The following is a 13,766-nucleotide window of genomic DNA, read 5'->3' on the forward strand; positions in this document are numbered from 1 at the left end:
GTCGGCGAGGGTCACCCGAGTGGTCGCAGGCTTTGACTGGGTCTAGAGGGTCGGCTGCTTCGGTCAGCCCCGGGAGAGGTTTTCAGCTTCGGCGAGAGGCACTTGGGCTGGACCCCCGGGCTGCGCCCTCTCCGCCGGCGCCCCATGGGGCTGGAGGTGGAATGTGCCACCGCGGGGGCCGCACCGCAGTTGCGGTAGCAGGCGCGGGGGGCAAGGGCGCCGCCGCTCGGGTGTCGGGACCCCGCGGCATCGGGAGCGTCTGTGTCGGTCCTGGTGGGCGACCTCCCACCCCGAAGTGGCCGGAGGAGCCCAGACCCGCCTCCCCGCGTCTGGGGCTTCTCCCGCTCGCGGTGACAGCCGTGGGCGCGGCTGCGGGCCGGGGAGCGGAGGGCTGGGGTCCCGGCGCCCGCGCGGGGGGAAGGGGCAGCCGCAGCGCAGAGGCCGCCCCGCCCTCCCCTCCCGTCCACGCCCAGGCTCCCGGCCCCGGAGCTGCTTGCGGCCTTTCTCTCTCGGGGCTGGGCTCGGGCTCAGCTCGACTGGGCTCGGCGGGCGGAGGAGGGAGGGCGGCGCGGGCGGGCGGAAGGGGGAGGAGAGGCGCGGGGAGCCAGGCCGAGGGGCCTCGGAGCAGCCACCCGGGCAGACGGTGCACACGGAGCACACGGAGCAGCGGCCCCGGCCCCGCCAGCGCTGCCGCCGAGTGAGTCAGGGCCCCCGCCCGGCGCCGGAGCCCCACGCGGGGTCGGAAGGGTCCGCGGAAAAGTTGGGAGCTCCGGGGTCCGCGTGGTCTCGGGGCCGCGGAGGGGCCGGGTTGGGAGGGCCGCGGGGTCGGGGGGGGCGGCGCTGGCAGGGGGCGCTGCGGGCGCTCATGGCGGCTGCCGGGGAGGGCGGGCGCAGCGCCTCCAGGGAGCGGCCGGGCCGGCGGGCCTGGCGCCGCGGTGTCCTCTGGAGCGCCGCCCCGAGCCTCAGACGCCCTCCCGGGCAACAGGTAGGGCGGGAGGTGGGGACGCGGGGGCTGTGGGCGACCGGGCCGAGCCGCGGCGCCCCTTTGTTGGGGAGTGGAGGGCTGTTGGCGCCAGAGCCTCCACCCTGGCAGCGGCCCGCGGGGTTGCCCCGGCCCGGACGCGTCCCGTGGCTCGGGGGCCCTGCTCCGTTTTCTTCCTACCGGCCCACCTCCCGGCGAGGTCAAAGCTTCCATGTGCTTAACGGGAAACAGGAAGGAGCGGCCCGCAGCGCCTGCCCCTGCCGGGTAGGGCCAAGGCTCCTATACCGTTATGAGGTGTGAGCGGCTGGCGACGGAGCTCCCGGTGGAACTGGCTTTCTGGGCCGTAGCTTGTTAACCACCAGAGGCCCGCGGCAAGCGGGTTGACTGCAGGTGTGGAGCACTCATCTCTGGCCTGCACTGGGAGTTTCTCCCTCCCTAAGCCAGGCTCCTGCCATCAAAACCTGATTTCGGTCACCTGAGTTGCCAGGCCCAGGTTCAGGGGCTTCTGAGGATCGTGACGAATGCACTCAACCCCTTTTCCCGGATAGTTGAGTCCGGGAAGGCCTCTAGCAGGCAGTCACCCCCGTATCTGTGCTGGGGCAGGGGTGGGTGAGGGTTGCTGCCCCATACCGGAGTTGGGGTGACTGCACCTGGGTCTGACTGGCTGCGCTTGTAAAGGGGCTCCTAAGGGTAAGGACTTGTCTGCAGCCCTGTTCCCCGAGGACCTGGCCCTGACCATTCCGTGATCTGCACAGTCTCTGTTCCAGAGAGAGTTCCTTTTCTGCCCTGGTCCCCCAGTCTCCTCACAGGGACCTCTGGCCAGATTTTCTCCTGGGAGGAAGGGCCTCCTCTTTCTCCTGTCCCTGGCCACAGGCTGGCTGATGCTTCACTGTGTCCTTCAGCACCGCCCCAGCTGTCTCTCAAACCTGCCTGTCTCTCCCTGCCCCTGGGACCATGGTCTCATGCAGTGTTCTGGTCGGTGGAGGCCTTTGATGGGACTTTACAGACAAGCGGTAGGCCAGATGAGGCTGCGGACCACTGTTCTTACTGCCTCTCACCCACCTCTTTTTTACAATCTGGCTTATTTTGAGGCCCATCCTGCAGCCTCTTCTTGGCTGCATCCATGCTTGTAGACCTCTAGTTCTAGTTCATGACCTGCTGCTGGTGCCTGAAAAGAAAGTTTTCAACAAGGAAGACTATTCAGGTCTTCTTCAGTGCAAGCAGGGAGCTGGTGGGACCTTTGTCACTCTCTCCTCCCTTGTCAATAACCCTTTTCTGTTGTCCTCCGTTATTCCTCCAGACTGAGAGCCACTCAGACTGACCACATGAAATCTGAGAATTTCTTCCTCTCAGCCCCAAACTTCTGCCCTCTCAGCCCTTTGGATCTGCAAACTTCCTTGGGAATCCTCTCCTTTCATCTACCTAGAGGGGTCTTGCAGGGGTGTCAGTCAGAGTCAGGGCAAAGGTTGGGGCTGGGCAGAGTCCTGCCCAAGTTCCTGGTAATACAATGCCAGAGAAATCTCTGCTCTTCTGGCCCCTCTCCAGCCTGTGCCTCAGAAAGTGGCTTCTATGCCTCCAAGGTAGGTATGTATGTGAGAGAGAAGGTAGGCAGACAGACAGATACCATGTCTCTTCATGTGTATGGAGGAGTGAATTCTTGGTGGAAAAGTGTTTGTAGATGTGATTTTCTCCACAAGAAATCAAGGCTGTTACTGGCCTGAAGGCCCAGGGGACCTGGAAAAACAGGGTTGTCTCCCTGTCCTGGGCACACATCACCTTTTCCTGCCCCAGCCTCTTGTTTATGGGATCTTTCTTGGATCTGTGTGCTGATGCCAGGAGGCTGTCCCAGCTCTGCCTTGGGGAGCCGAGGGTTCTGCCTGGATGTGTAAGTGAGGCCGGCCAGGCCCCAGCTGTTTTCCCCTCCCATCCTGTTGAGTCAGAGGTCCTGACCCTGCAGAATCTGGGGCCTCCCTGCTGGGGAGATGGGGGTAGTGCCTTTCTACTAATGGAGGAACAGGACCACCAGGGAGGGCTGTGCTCATGGGAAGCCTGCAGCCTCGGTCTAAGAGCCCCCATTAGTCTGCATTTCCCTGTCTTCCACTCTCTCTGCTTGGAGCGGAAGAGGACAGGCTGTGTCTCCTCCTGGGGAGTGAGAAGTTGCACTGCCCAGGTGTCTGACCATTCTCTGGTGCCTACTTTGCCTGTCCCCCACCCCGCTCCCCGGCTCCTCACCTGCTTTGCAGGCATGAGACATTCCTGGGCCCCAGGAGTCCAGCAAGGGCTCTACCCTCCCTCTGGGACTCCAGCCTGCCGCCTGACTAGAGAAACATCCCTGCCAGTTTTCACTGACCTGGCTGGGGATGGGACCCAAAGTCTAGGACTGCCTGGGCAACACGGTACCTTTGGCTTTACATTTCCCTGGAGGAGAAGTTGGGCTCCAAGAGACAGTAGTCAGGTGACTCACTTTCAATCTGGCTGAGCAAAAAAGTGGGAAGAGGGGGCCATGTGCAAACACATGGAGGTGTTCCATATTGTCCCTTCTCTATTCAATTTTCTTCAACTTTTTTCTAGGAAAAAAGTGTGTGTGTGTGTCTGTGTGTGGGGAAAGTTCCACTGTGGATAATTACATTTAATTTTGTTCAGTTCAGAAGGCTTCCATCTCTTTAATTAAATATTTATTCTGGCTGAGGTGGAGGGGGCAGGGGCAGTGCCTGGAATGTGTGTGTGTGATTGGGGGGAGGAGGAGGGGAGAAGGTGGAGCTGAAGCTCCTTTACTGGCAGTGCTGACCTCTGATTTCATTTGAGAGATCAGTGACCAGGAGTGGGGACAAAGGGGTAAAGTCCTTGAGCTGGAATACTGACCCGTGACAGGCTGAGGGATTTCGCAAGGGCTTCTGTGGCGGGTGGGGATGGAGTGGGGGCTGTCAGAGCAGCAGCAGGACCAGCCCAGCCCAGCTGTGGTCTGAGGGCTCCTCTTCAGTCAGTGGCACCAGCTGGTCTCTAGGTCACTGTGGATAACCATCTCCCCACTCTGTTTTCTTACCATTTGGAAGGGGACCACCTTCCTTCTGTCTCAGCTTTCACTTTCTGGACCAGCCTGAATCCCACTGTGTCACCTCCTTCCCAGGAGGAGAATGAGGACTAGGGAGCCTGGAAAAGACTGTCCTGGTCATCTTGCTGCTGCTGCTTGCTGAGTCCCAGGACTGCCAGGTGTTGTGCTGGACCCAGCATCCCTGGCTCTTCCGGGCCATCTTGCCATTCCTCTCAGCTCCAAGCAGCTGCTCTTGCCTCTTGAGCTACAGGCAGACCATTCCCTCCCTCCCTCAGGGTATCTGAGTGGTCACTCCCACCATGTTCCTTCCTCTTTTGGTTGGGGGAGGAGGTGTACATAGCAGCTCTTTCCTAGACTCGGGGGGTATGGGTATTCCCCTGCAGTGTTGTATTTTCTGGATGAGCATTTGGTTATATGAAATAGCTCTGGCCAGGCATGGTGGCTCACGCCTGTAATCCCAGCACTTTGGCAGGCCAAGGCCGGCAGATTGCTTGAGCCCAGGAGTTCAAGACTAGCCTGGGCAACATGGCAAAACCCTGTCTCTACCAAAGAAAAAAAATTCAAAAATTAGCCAGATGTGGTGCATGCGCCCGTAGTCCCAGCTACCTGGGAGGTTGAGGTGGGAGGGGAGGATGGCTTGAGCTGGGGAGGTGGAGGTTGCAGTGAGCCATGATTGTACCACTGCACCCCAGCTCGGGTGACAGAGGAAGACCCTGTCTCAAAATAAAATAAAATAATAGCTTTTAATTCCACCAGATGTATTGGTCTGATGTCTTGGTTCCCTGCCCCACACTCCTTGACTCTTTGCAGCCCCACCTTCACTTTTCTTTCTAAAAAGTCTTGGCCGGGTGGGGTGGCTCACGCCTGTAATTCCAGCACTTTGGGAGGCCGAGATGGGCGGATCATGAGGTCAAGAGATCGAGACCATCCTGGCCAACATGGTGAAACCCCGTTTCTACTAAAAATACAAAAAAATTAGCTGGGTGTGGTGGTGTGTGCCTGTAGTCCCAGCTACTCAGAGGCTGAGGCAGGAGAATTGCTTGAACCCGGGAGGCGGAGGTTGCAGTGAGCGGAGGTCGTGCCACTGCCCTCCAGCCTGGCACCTGGTGACGAAGTGAGACTCTGTCTCGGAAAAAAAAAAAAAAAGTCTTACATATAGAGTCCTTCTGCCTTATGTGTAAGGTCTAGGTGGCTTGGCGTGGAGTGTCAACCTTGTGTGTAGTAGTTTGATGTCCAGTGATTGTTTTGGAGCTCAGAATCATTTGGGGGCATAATTTTGCTTTCTTTTGGCTTGCCTTTTTTTTTTTCTTTTTTTTTAAAATACAGTCTTACTGTCACCCAGGATAGAGTACAGTCGCAAGATCAATCCACCACACTGCAATCTCCGCCTCCCAGACTCAAGTGATCCTCCCACCTCAGCCTCCCGAGGTATTTTTTGTAGAGATGGGGTTTCACCATGTTGCCCAGGCGGGTCTCAAACTCCTGAGCTCAAACGATCTGCTTGCCTTGGCCTCCCAAAGTGCTGAGATTACAGGCGTGAGCCACTGCCCAGCCTACCCTGGTCTCTTAATTTTTCTTTAGGGACCTGATACTCAGATGGGTCAAAGGGAAGAAGGTTTTGCCTCAGCCCTACAATATTTTGGGGCAACCCTCGGAAGCTTTCAGCTGAGCTGGCCTCAAGGCGCGAGGAAATCGCCAGAGGAGGGGGGTAAGGGAGGGACTTTACTCAGATCACTGGCTACAGCTTCTGCGGCCAGGTCCTGCCTGTCTTCCAGGTTGAGAGAGCAAAATGACAAGAAGATGCCTAAGATTCTTTTTTTTTTTTTTTCCCCCTGAAATGAGAGGTTGTAAAGGCCCCAAGGTTCTTAATTCCAGGGAATCACATCCACAGGTTACTGTAGACAGTAAAGGTTAAAACTGGAAAGCCACCATATTACAGGTGAGGAAACTGATTTGTCCAAGGCTGCAGAGCCAGGATGGGGCTGCATCTAGAGTTCCAGTCTCTGCCCCCTGGATATGCCCTGAAAACTTTGATTTGTCTGTCTCTTCCCCCATAGCTGCTCCCTCTTGATGCCCTCTACCTTTCCTGCCTCACTCAGGATGCTCCAGACCTTGTATGATTACTTCTGGTGGGAACGTCTGTGGCTGCCCGTGAACTTGACCTGGGCTGATCTAGAAGACCGAGATGGACGTGTCTACGCCAAAGCCTCAGACCTCTATATCACGCTGCCCCTGGCCTTGCTCTTCCTCATCATTCGATACTTCTTTGAGCTGTAAGCATTCCAGCCTACCCTCATGTCTTCCCCAGTTGCCTGTTGCAGTTTCTTGGACTTCAAGTTTGTTTCTTGCTGTTTAGTTAGCCCTAGACCCTGGTGTTCTGGCTCCTCAGGTTCCTGCCCACTGTGCACCCCCTCCCCTGAAGGCACCATTGTCCTCCTGAAGGCTCAGCACCCTCAGGCCCTTGCCATCAATGGTTATTTGTTCTCACCCTCCACCCGCCTGGCCACTAGTGAACACAGGCAGCTTTGTCAGCTATGGGCAGCCCTGGAGGCTAGGGAAAAAGGGGTTGCCAGGAAGCTGGGGAAACTGAGGCCAGTGCTAAAGTTGCCCTAGCTTGCAGCCCTTTCCCTTCCCAGCAAGCTAGATACCTTACTCATACGCCTTCCCCAGGTACGTGGCTACACCACTGGCTGCCCTCTTGAACATAAAGGAGAAAACTCGGCTGCGCGCACCTCCCAACGCCACCTTGGAACATTTCTACCTGACCAATGGCAAGCAGCCCAAGCAGGTACGAGCCGCAGGCTGCTCTGGCTCTTGGAATCACTGGGTTTGGTGGGGAGGGGAAAGGGTTTGAGTGTTCGCTCTGGTGGGTGAAGAGATGGGGAAGCGGTGGTGCTGACTGAGGTTGTTACTGGGAGACGCTGGGGGTGCTGCTGAGTTCTGAAGGTAACAACGGGCTTCTTCACTGCCCAGGCGGAGGTAGAGCTTTTGTCCCGGCAGAGCGGGCTCTCTGGCCGTCAGGTAGAGCGTTGGTTCCGCCGCCGCCGCAACCAGGACCGGCCCAGTCTCCTCAAGAAGTTCCGAGAAGCCAGGTGGGGGAGGCTGGGGCAGGAGAAGCTGGGTGGCAAGGAAGATCTGATGTGTCTTACTGGGAGGGGCAGGCGGTGGCTGTACGCAGGGAGATGTGAGGAGGTGAATTCAGTTATTAATGGTATCTTGCGAGGCTATCTGCAGGTATGTGGGGGCTGCTGGGGGACTGTGCTGTCCTCTGACCTAGCCATTTCTGCTTCCTGTCAGCTGGAGATTCACATTTTACCTGATTGCCTTCATTGCTGGCATGGCCGTCATTGTGGATGTGAGTGGGGATTACTGGGGTGGGGAGTAGGTTCTCTGGCAAGGTTGGGTGAGGCCATGGAATTTGGATTCCTTTTTTTTTTTTGGAGATGGAGTCTCACTCTGTACCCCAGGCTGGAGAGCAGCGGCAGAATCTCGGCTCACTGCAACCTCTGCCTCTCAGGTTCAAGCAATTCTTCTGCCTCAGCCTCCCGAGTAGCTGGGATTACAGGCACACACCACCATGCTAATTTTTGCAATTTTAGTAGAAATGGGGTTTCACCATATTGGCCAGGCTGGTCTTGAACTCCTGACCTCGTGATCCACCCGCCTCAGCCTCCCAAAGTGCTGGGATTACAGGTGTGAGCCACTGCGACAGGCCGGTTTCTTCCTCTTTTAACTTCTCACCATCTCTCTGCAGAAACCCTGGTTCTATGACATGAAGAAAGTTTGGGAGGGATATCCCATACAGGTATGAGTCCTGGTTCCTCATATGGGGGTAAATTAAGACGCACCCCAGTGAAGAGATGGTTTTTGGAATTCATGGCAGAGGGATCAGAGTGATGGAACCAAGAACCTCAGGGGCGAGAGGGTTTGTGGAGTGGGGACACCCTTGGGGCTGTTTGCTCTTACCTCTCTCTCCTCTCCCAGAGCACTATCCCTTCCCAGTATTGGTACTACATGATTGAACTTTCCTTCTACTGGTCCCTGCTCTTCAGCATTGCCTCTGATGTCAAGCGAAAGGTGGGTGAAGGGGTTGTGCAATTAAGCCTAAGAGCCAAAATGAGGCCTTGGGATGAACACCTGCTCCTTTGACTTCTGGGTACTCTGGATGGAGCTGTTGGGATATGGGAAACTAAAGGCAAGGGGGAGGAAGACATAGTGAGAGCTAGGGAATAAGAAAAAATCCCTGGGGCCTGCATCATCTCTGCAGGATTTCAAGGAACAGATCATCCACCATGTGGCCACCATCATCCTCATCAGCTTTTCCTGGTTTGCCAATTACATCCGAGCTGGGACTCTCATCATGGCGCTGCATGACTCTTCTGATTACCTGCTAGAGGTTAGGCTTCCTCAACTCCAGAGACCCTGGTGCAGGTTCTTCTGTCCCTTTGGTTTTCTTTAGGTGGGAGATGGAGGGTGGGGATTTGGAGGGTGATGATCCTGGGACCAAGGAGGAGGGCACAGAGCCAGTGCTCCTGACTGGGGTGTACACAGGAATGTACTCGAGGGAGTCGGGAGCCCATGATGATGGGTGGGGGCTCTCTATGCAGTCAGCCAAGATGTTTAACTATGCGGGATGGAAGAACACCTGCAACAACATCTTCATCGTCTTTGCCATTGTTTTCATCATCACTCGACTGGTCATTCTGCCCTTCTGGTGAGTAGACAGCCAGGCTACACTCCTGTTCTGAAGCAATCAGGAGCCTTGCCTTTCTCCCCTTCCTTTATCTCCCTGGTGTCTTACCTGCTCTCGCCCATGTTTACAATTCTCTCTCACCTTTGAATCCTCAGGATCCTGCATTGCACCCTGGTGTACCCACTGGAGCTCTATCCTGCCTTCTTTGGCTATTACTTCTTCAACTGCATGATGGGAGTTCTACAGCTGCTGCATATTTTCTGGGCCTACCTCATTTTGCGCATGGCCCACAAGTTCATAACTGGAAAGGTGAGGGCTCTGTTCCCATTGTGTAGACCTTACTATAAAAAAAAACTAGTGTGGGGCCCTGGGTATAACAGGAACAAGCCACCGTCAAGAGAGAAGCAGTCCTTAGGGGTTTGAGGATGTCATGTAATAATCCTTCTTGTCCCTTTTCCACAGCTGGTAGAAGATGAACGCAGTGACCGGGAAGAAACAGAGAGCTCAGAGGGGGAGGAGGCTGCAGTTGGGGGAGGAGCAAAGAGCCGGCCCCTAGCCAATGGCCACCCCATCCTCAGTAACAACCATCGTAAGAATGACTGAACCATTATCCCAGCTGCTTCCCAGATTAATGCATAAAGCCAAGGAACTATCCCCACTCCCCACTATAGGGTCACTTTAAGCTCTGGGGAAAAAGGAGAAAGCGAGAGAGTTCTCCACACCCTCCCTCCTTATCACCCAGTTGCCTTTAAACCAAATTCTAACCAGCCTATCCCCAGGTAGGGGGAGGTTGGTTATATCCTTTCTTGGAGGGGGATGGCTGAATTTTCCTCTCTATCCTCCAAGTCATCCTTTCGACTGCTTTTGAGGTCCTCCCTCAGCTCTCTGGGGGTAGGGGTTACAACTCACATTCCTTATTCTGAGAATTTGGCCCTAGCTGTTTGCCTTTGACTCCCTGACCTCCAGAGCCAGGGTTGTGCCTTATTGTCCCATCTGTGGGCCTCATTCTGCCAAAGCTGGACCAAGGCTTACCTTTCTAAGCTTCCTAACTCGGGCCAGAAACCAAAGCTGAGCTGACTTTTAACTTTTTCCCTCTGTGACACAAATGAATTGAGGGTAGGAGGGTGCACATGACCCTTATCCTACCTCTGCCAAAAAGTGGGGGCTCTACTAGGGACTGCTTGGATGATCTTTCTTTGTGCTACTTCTTTCAGCTGTCCCTGTAGCCACAGGTCCAAGATTTCACTGCCTCCTCTTTTCTCTGGCCTCTTCCCCTTCCCTCTTCTCTTCAGCTAGGCTAGCTGGTTTGGAGTAGAATGGCAACTAATTCTAATTTTTATTTATTAAATATTTGGTTTTGGTTTTTAAAGCCAGAATTACAGCTAGCACCTAGCATTTCAGCAGAGGGACCATTTTAGACCAAAATGTACTGTTAATGGTTTTTTTTTTTTTTTAATTAAAAGATTAAATAAAAAAGATTAAATAAAACATGGCAACAAGTGTCAGACTATTAGGAATTGAGAAGGGGGATCAACTAAATAAACGAAAATAGTCTTTCTTATGCCTTGCTTGCAGTTATGTAACATTTTCTTTTTTAAATTTCACATACATGTAATGCCAGCACTTTGGGGGGGCCAAGGAGGGTAGATCAATTGAGGTCAGGAGTTTGAGGCCAGCCTGGCAAACACGGTGAAACCCCGTCTCTACTAAAAATACAAAAATTAGCTGGGTGACATGGTGGGCGCTTGTAGCCCCAGCTACTTGGGAGGCTGAGGTAGGAGAATCACTTGAACTCAGGAGGCGGAGGCTACAGTGAGCCAAGATAGCGCCACTGCACTCCAGCCTGGGCCACAGAGCAAGAACTCCATCTAAAAAAATTCACATGGAAAAAGCAAAGGTAGACAGGTAGAAGATTAATGACAGCAGCCCTCAGGGGAGAATAGGGGTAGTATCTCACTGAAAGATCCAGAATTGGAAGTATCGGGCTGACAGAGAGAAACGAAATCACAATCTGAAATTTTATCATATTGTTAAAAGACTTTCAAGAAATAATATAAACAAGATAGTAGATACACAGCCTCCATTCCAAGAATAAAGTCTGTTAGAAGCATGAACACTTGCACAAATGGATGAGAGGGATGTCAGGCCTAGGTTAGAGGTGATCTCTCCCTCACCCTTAAGAGCCTTTGGAGGTGGAGGAGGGATCCTGCCTGCTAGCACCACACTGGAAGGTATCATCTGGTCCAGAACCCCCATTTCTATCTACTAGGAGCTAGGGGGAATAGCTAGACCAGAGACTTCGGGTCAGTGTTCAACAAACAGGAAGACCCAGTTCCTGAGGAAAAGACAGTTCAAGAAGGTTTGGGAAGAAGGCTGTCCTCTAAAGAAGACGTCCTCTGCATTCAATGGCCCCACAGCAACAGAGCAGCTCCTTGCCTTCCACACTGCCCACCTCGTAGTTGTAGTCCCAAGTAAGTTCTGTCCCAGCCCGGATTCTTCTGAAGAGAAAGAAAAGGATGGTGTGTGGCAAAGACAGCAGATAACCCAGGCACTTGGGGTTACTGAATATGTAGATGGACTTGGATCATGAACAGAGGAGGGGCCCTTAGAACTTCAGTGGTCCTTGCCCCTCCCCCGTCATCCCCTTTCCTGACTCCTTACTTGCTGGCAAAGAAGGCCACCCACGGGAAGCGAAGATCATGGGTATCCACGAAGACATTCTGGACAAACAGGTTGGGGCTGCAACTGTGCTGTAGGTTTAAGGACAGGATAATAAAACAGGGAAACTGAATCTGGCTTTGCAGGGTAAGTGAGAGTTGGAAGAAAAATGATGCCATCTGGCCAGGCACAGTGGCTCATGCCTGTAATCCCAGCACTTTGGGAGGCCAAGGCGGGCGGATCGCAAGGTCAGGAGTTCAAGACCACACTGGCCAACATGGTGAAACCCCGTCTCTACTAAAAAAATACAAAAATTAGCTGGGCGTGGTGGCTCGTGCCTGTAATCTCAGCTACTTGGGAGGCTGAGGTAGGAGAACTGCTTGAACCGGGACTTGGGAGGCAGAAGTTGCAGTGAGCCGAGATCGCATCACTGTACTCCAACCTGGGTTACAGAGCAAGACTCCATCTCAAAAAAAAAAAAAAAGAAAAAAGATGCCATTTGACCCTCCCCATTAGAACATGCTTTGAAAGAAAGCTACCTCTTTAAGATCCTTTGAGATCAAGAGTTTATAACAAGAAAAGGTGGGCTTATAGAGTATGTTAAAAGGAATTTGAGGAACATGGGCTAATCCGCCATCAAGAGGTGGGGAGTGGGGTCTCACGTTGAGGTAGCGTCCCAGATTGCCTTCAAGCTTGGCATCAATGATGTAGCAAGACTCCTCGCCATCGTAGAATTGGCGTGTGTTCTTACGAACAGGTGCACTCTCCCCCTTGTCCACAGAGGCCATGTTGGTTGATTTAATTGCAATCCCATGGGTTGATTTAAGAGCAAAGCCTCGGGTTGATTTTACTGCTACTTGACGCTTCATTGGACCTGGATAGGAGGGAGAATGGGGTCACAACCCATCCCAACTCATGAATGGACATTCTACCCCTATTTCTCTCCCAACATTGCAGCTGAGAAACACCAGCAAGCTGGAACCTGGACAAAGATCCTAAGTGGCAGTTTTTTTTCAAGCAGAATTAGACCTAGACAAAGGAGCTAAGGGAAAAGAGTAGCAAACTGGAAAGGAGAGGATGTGTCAAACAACATTAATAGTTTAGCATCAAGTCAGAAAGCCCTCCCAGAGATGCTGTAATTCTTAGGATCTCAATTTTTTCCCCCTACTTCTTTAGCTTCCTTAAAAAACGCTCTATCCCAACTTTCTTACTATTTCTTCCCACCACTCCCAAAATTTTTCCAGGCTACCAGTCATGTTCTTCTTGTCCTCAAAGTCATCCCCTTCAGAGCCAGAGGAGATGGTCTGGATATCATCACTGTCAACCGCCGTGGCCGAAGTCTGACCAGCAGTGGGCTTTCGGCTGGTCCCACTTTCCCCCTCACTTTCTGTGCTGCTGGACAGTGTCAGGACATCCTGGGGAAGCAGGAGGGTAAGAAGCAGGAAGAGAAGTAAATGGGAAGGACTCCTTCAAGTCTTTGCTGTTACCCATGTTTTAGCAGGAAGGGGCAGTGGCAAGAGGAAGATTAGATGCTGGATGAAAGAAAATAAGGCAGGAAATCAAGGCTAAAGAAGCAGGAGAAGACCTAACAGTAATTATAGTGAAGGACTTGATGAGGTGAGAATGCCCCATGTTCCTTTATTAGACTAAATAAGCTTGAGAAGGTCACTCACATCAGGGTTGGACTGAGCAGAAGCCATGAGTCGTCGGCTTTGATGCATACTAGTCTTACTAGGTGGGCGGCGAAGTCCTTCAGGCTTCACGGGAGAAGGATTATAACCATAATTTCGAGAGCTTTCAGTAACTCTGATGGGAGGGGAAGGAATGAGAGGCCAACAGGTTACTGGCTGTTTCTTAAGCTTCTAAACTAGGTTTGAGAGAAGGCAGATTTGGAGACAGGTCAAAAAGCCAGGCCTGGGCTGGGCATGGTGGCTCATGCCTGTAACCCCAGCACTTTGGGAGGCCAAGGATCCCCTTTGGGAGCATTGCTTGAGCCCAGAAGTTCGAGACCAGTCTGGGAAACATGGTGAAACCCAGTCTCTACAAAAAAAAGAACAGAAAAACTTGCCAGGCCTGGTGATTATATGCCTGTAGTCTTAGCTACTCGGGAGGTAGAGGTAGAGGTGAGAGATCTCTTAAGCCTGGGAGAGGGGGGTTGCGGTGAGCTGAGACTGCACCACCGCACTCCAGCCTGGCAAAAAAAAAAAAAAAAAAAAAAAAAAAAAAAAAGGCACTTACACTGACATCTTGTTTCGGTCATCAGGGTCCTGGAAAAGAACAAGTGAGGGGTTAAATGCTTTCACAGCCTAAGAGAGCAAAACCAGTAACTAGACTTCAAATGACTTCCAATGATAACATCAGCCAGTGACAGGTAAAGTGGG

General features: G+C 53.2%; 2 protein-coding genes across 9 annotated transcripts in view; one reads left to right on the forward strand and one right to left on the reverse strand.

The window, feature by feature from the left end:
- The first annotated feature begins 354 nt into the window (after window positions 1-354).
- On the forward strand, window positions 355-10,314 carry CERS2 (ceramide synthase 2). Of its 4 annotated transcripts, none has more exons than XM_032267431.1 (11): window positions 355-697; window positions 6,092-6,307; window positions 6,705-6,822; window positions 7,008-7,126; window positions 7,332-7,389; window positions 7,789-7,839; window positions 8,019-8,111; window positions 8,302-8,430; window positions 8,642-8,748; window positions 8,883-9,036; window positions 9,190-10,314. In XM_032267431.1, the coding sequence occupies exons 2-11, from the start codon at window positions 6,105-6,107 to the stop codon at window positions 9,328-9,330; spliced, it is 1,173 nt and encodes a 390-aa protein (XP_032123322.1). In that variant the 5' UTR covers window positions 355-697; window positions 6,092-6,104; the 3' UTR covers window positions 9,331-10,314. The 4 variants fall into 4 exon arrangements, with proteins under 4 accessions (XP_032123322.1, XP_032123323.1, XP_032123325.1 ...); XM_032267432.1 differs by having other exon boundaries at window positions 387-697; window positions 6,134-6,307; window positions 9,190-10,288; XM_032267434.1 differs by lacking the exon at window positions 355-697 and adding an exon at window positions 835-985 and having other exon boundaries at window positions 6,134-6,307; window positions 9,190-10,223.
- Window positions 10,315-10,731: 417 nt separating this feature from the next.
- Window positions 10,732-13,766, reverse strand: part of SETDB1 (SET domain bifurcated histone lysine methyltransferase 1) — a 37,929-nt gene continuing 34,894 nt past the window's right edge. For 3 of the 5 annotated variants that reach the window (XM_032267438.1, XM_032267435.1, XM_032267437.1), the window contains exons 17-22: window positions 13,624-13,652; window positions 13,059-13,191; window positions 12,635-12,800; window positions 12,048-12,259; window positions 11,389-11,477; window positions 10,732-11,225 (exon numbers count right to left, since the gene is read on the reverse strand). In XM_032267438.1, coding sequence (XP_032123329.1) covers window positions 11,108-11,225; window positions 11,389-11,477; window positions 12,048-12,259; window positions 12,635-12,800; window positions 13,059-13,191; window positions 13,624-13,652 — 747 coding nt within the window. In that variant the 3' untranslated portion in view covers window positions 10,732-11,107. The remainder of the gene's footprint in view (window positions 11,226-11,388; window positions 11,478-12,047; window positions 12,260-12,634; window positions 12,801-13,058; window positions 13,192-13,623; window positions 13,653-13,766) is intronic. The other 2 variants (XM_032267436.1, XM_032267439.1) reach the window with 1 other exon arrangement.

This window comes from Sapajus apella, unplaced genomic scaffold (assembly GCF_009761245.1).
Source record: "Sapajus apella isolate SASKATOON/1434 unplaced genomic scaffold, GSC_monkey_1.0 scaffold169, whole genome shotgun sequence".
NCBI classification, from domain to species: Eukaryota; Metazoa; Chordata; class Mammalia; order Primates; family Cebidae; genus Sapajus; species Sapajus apella.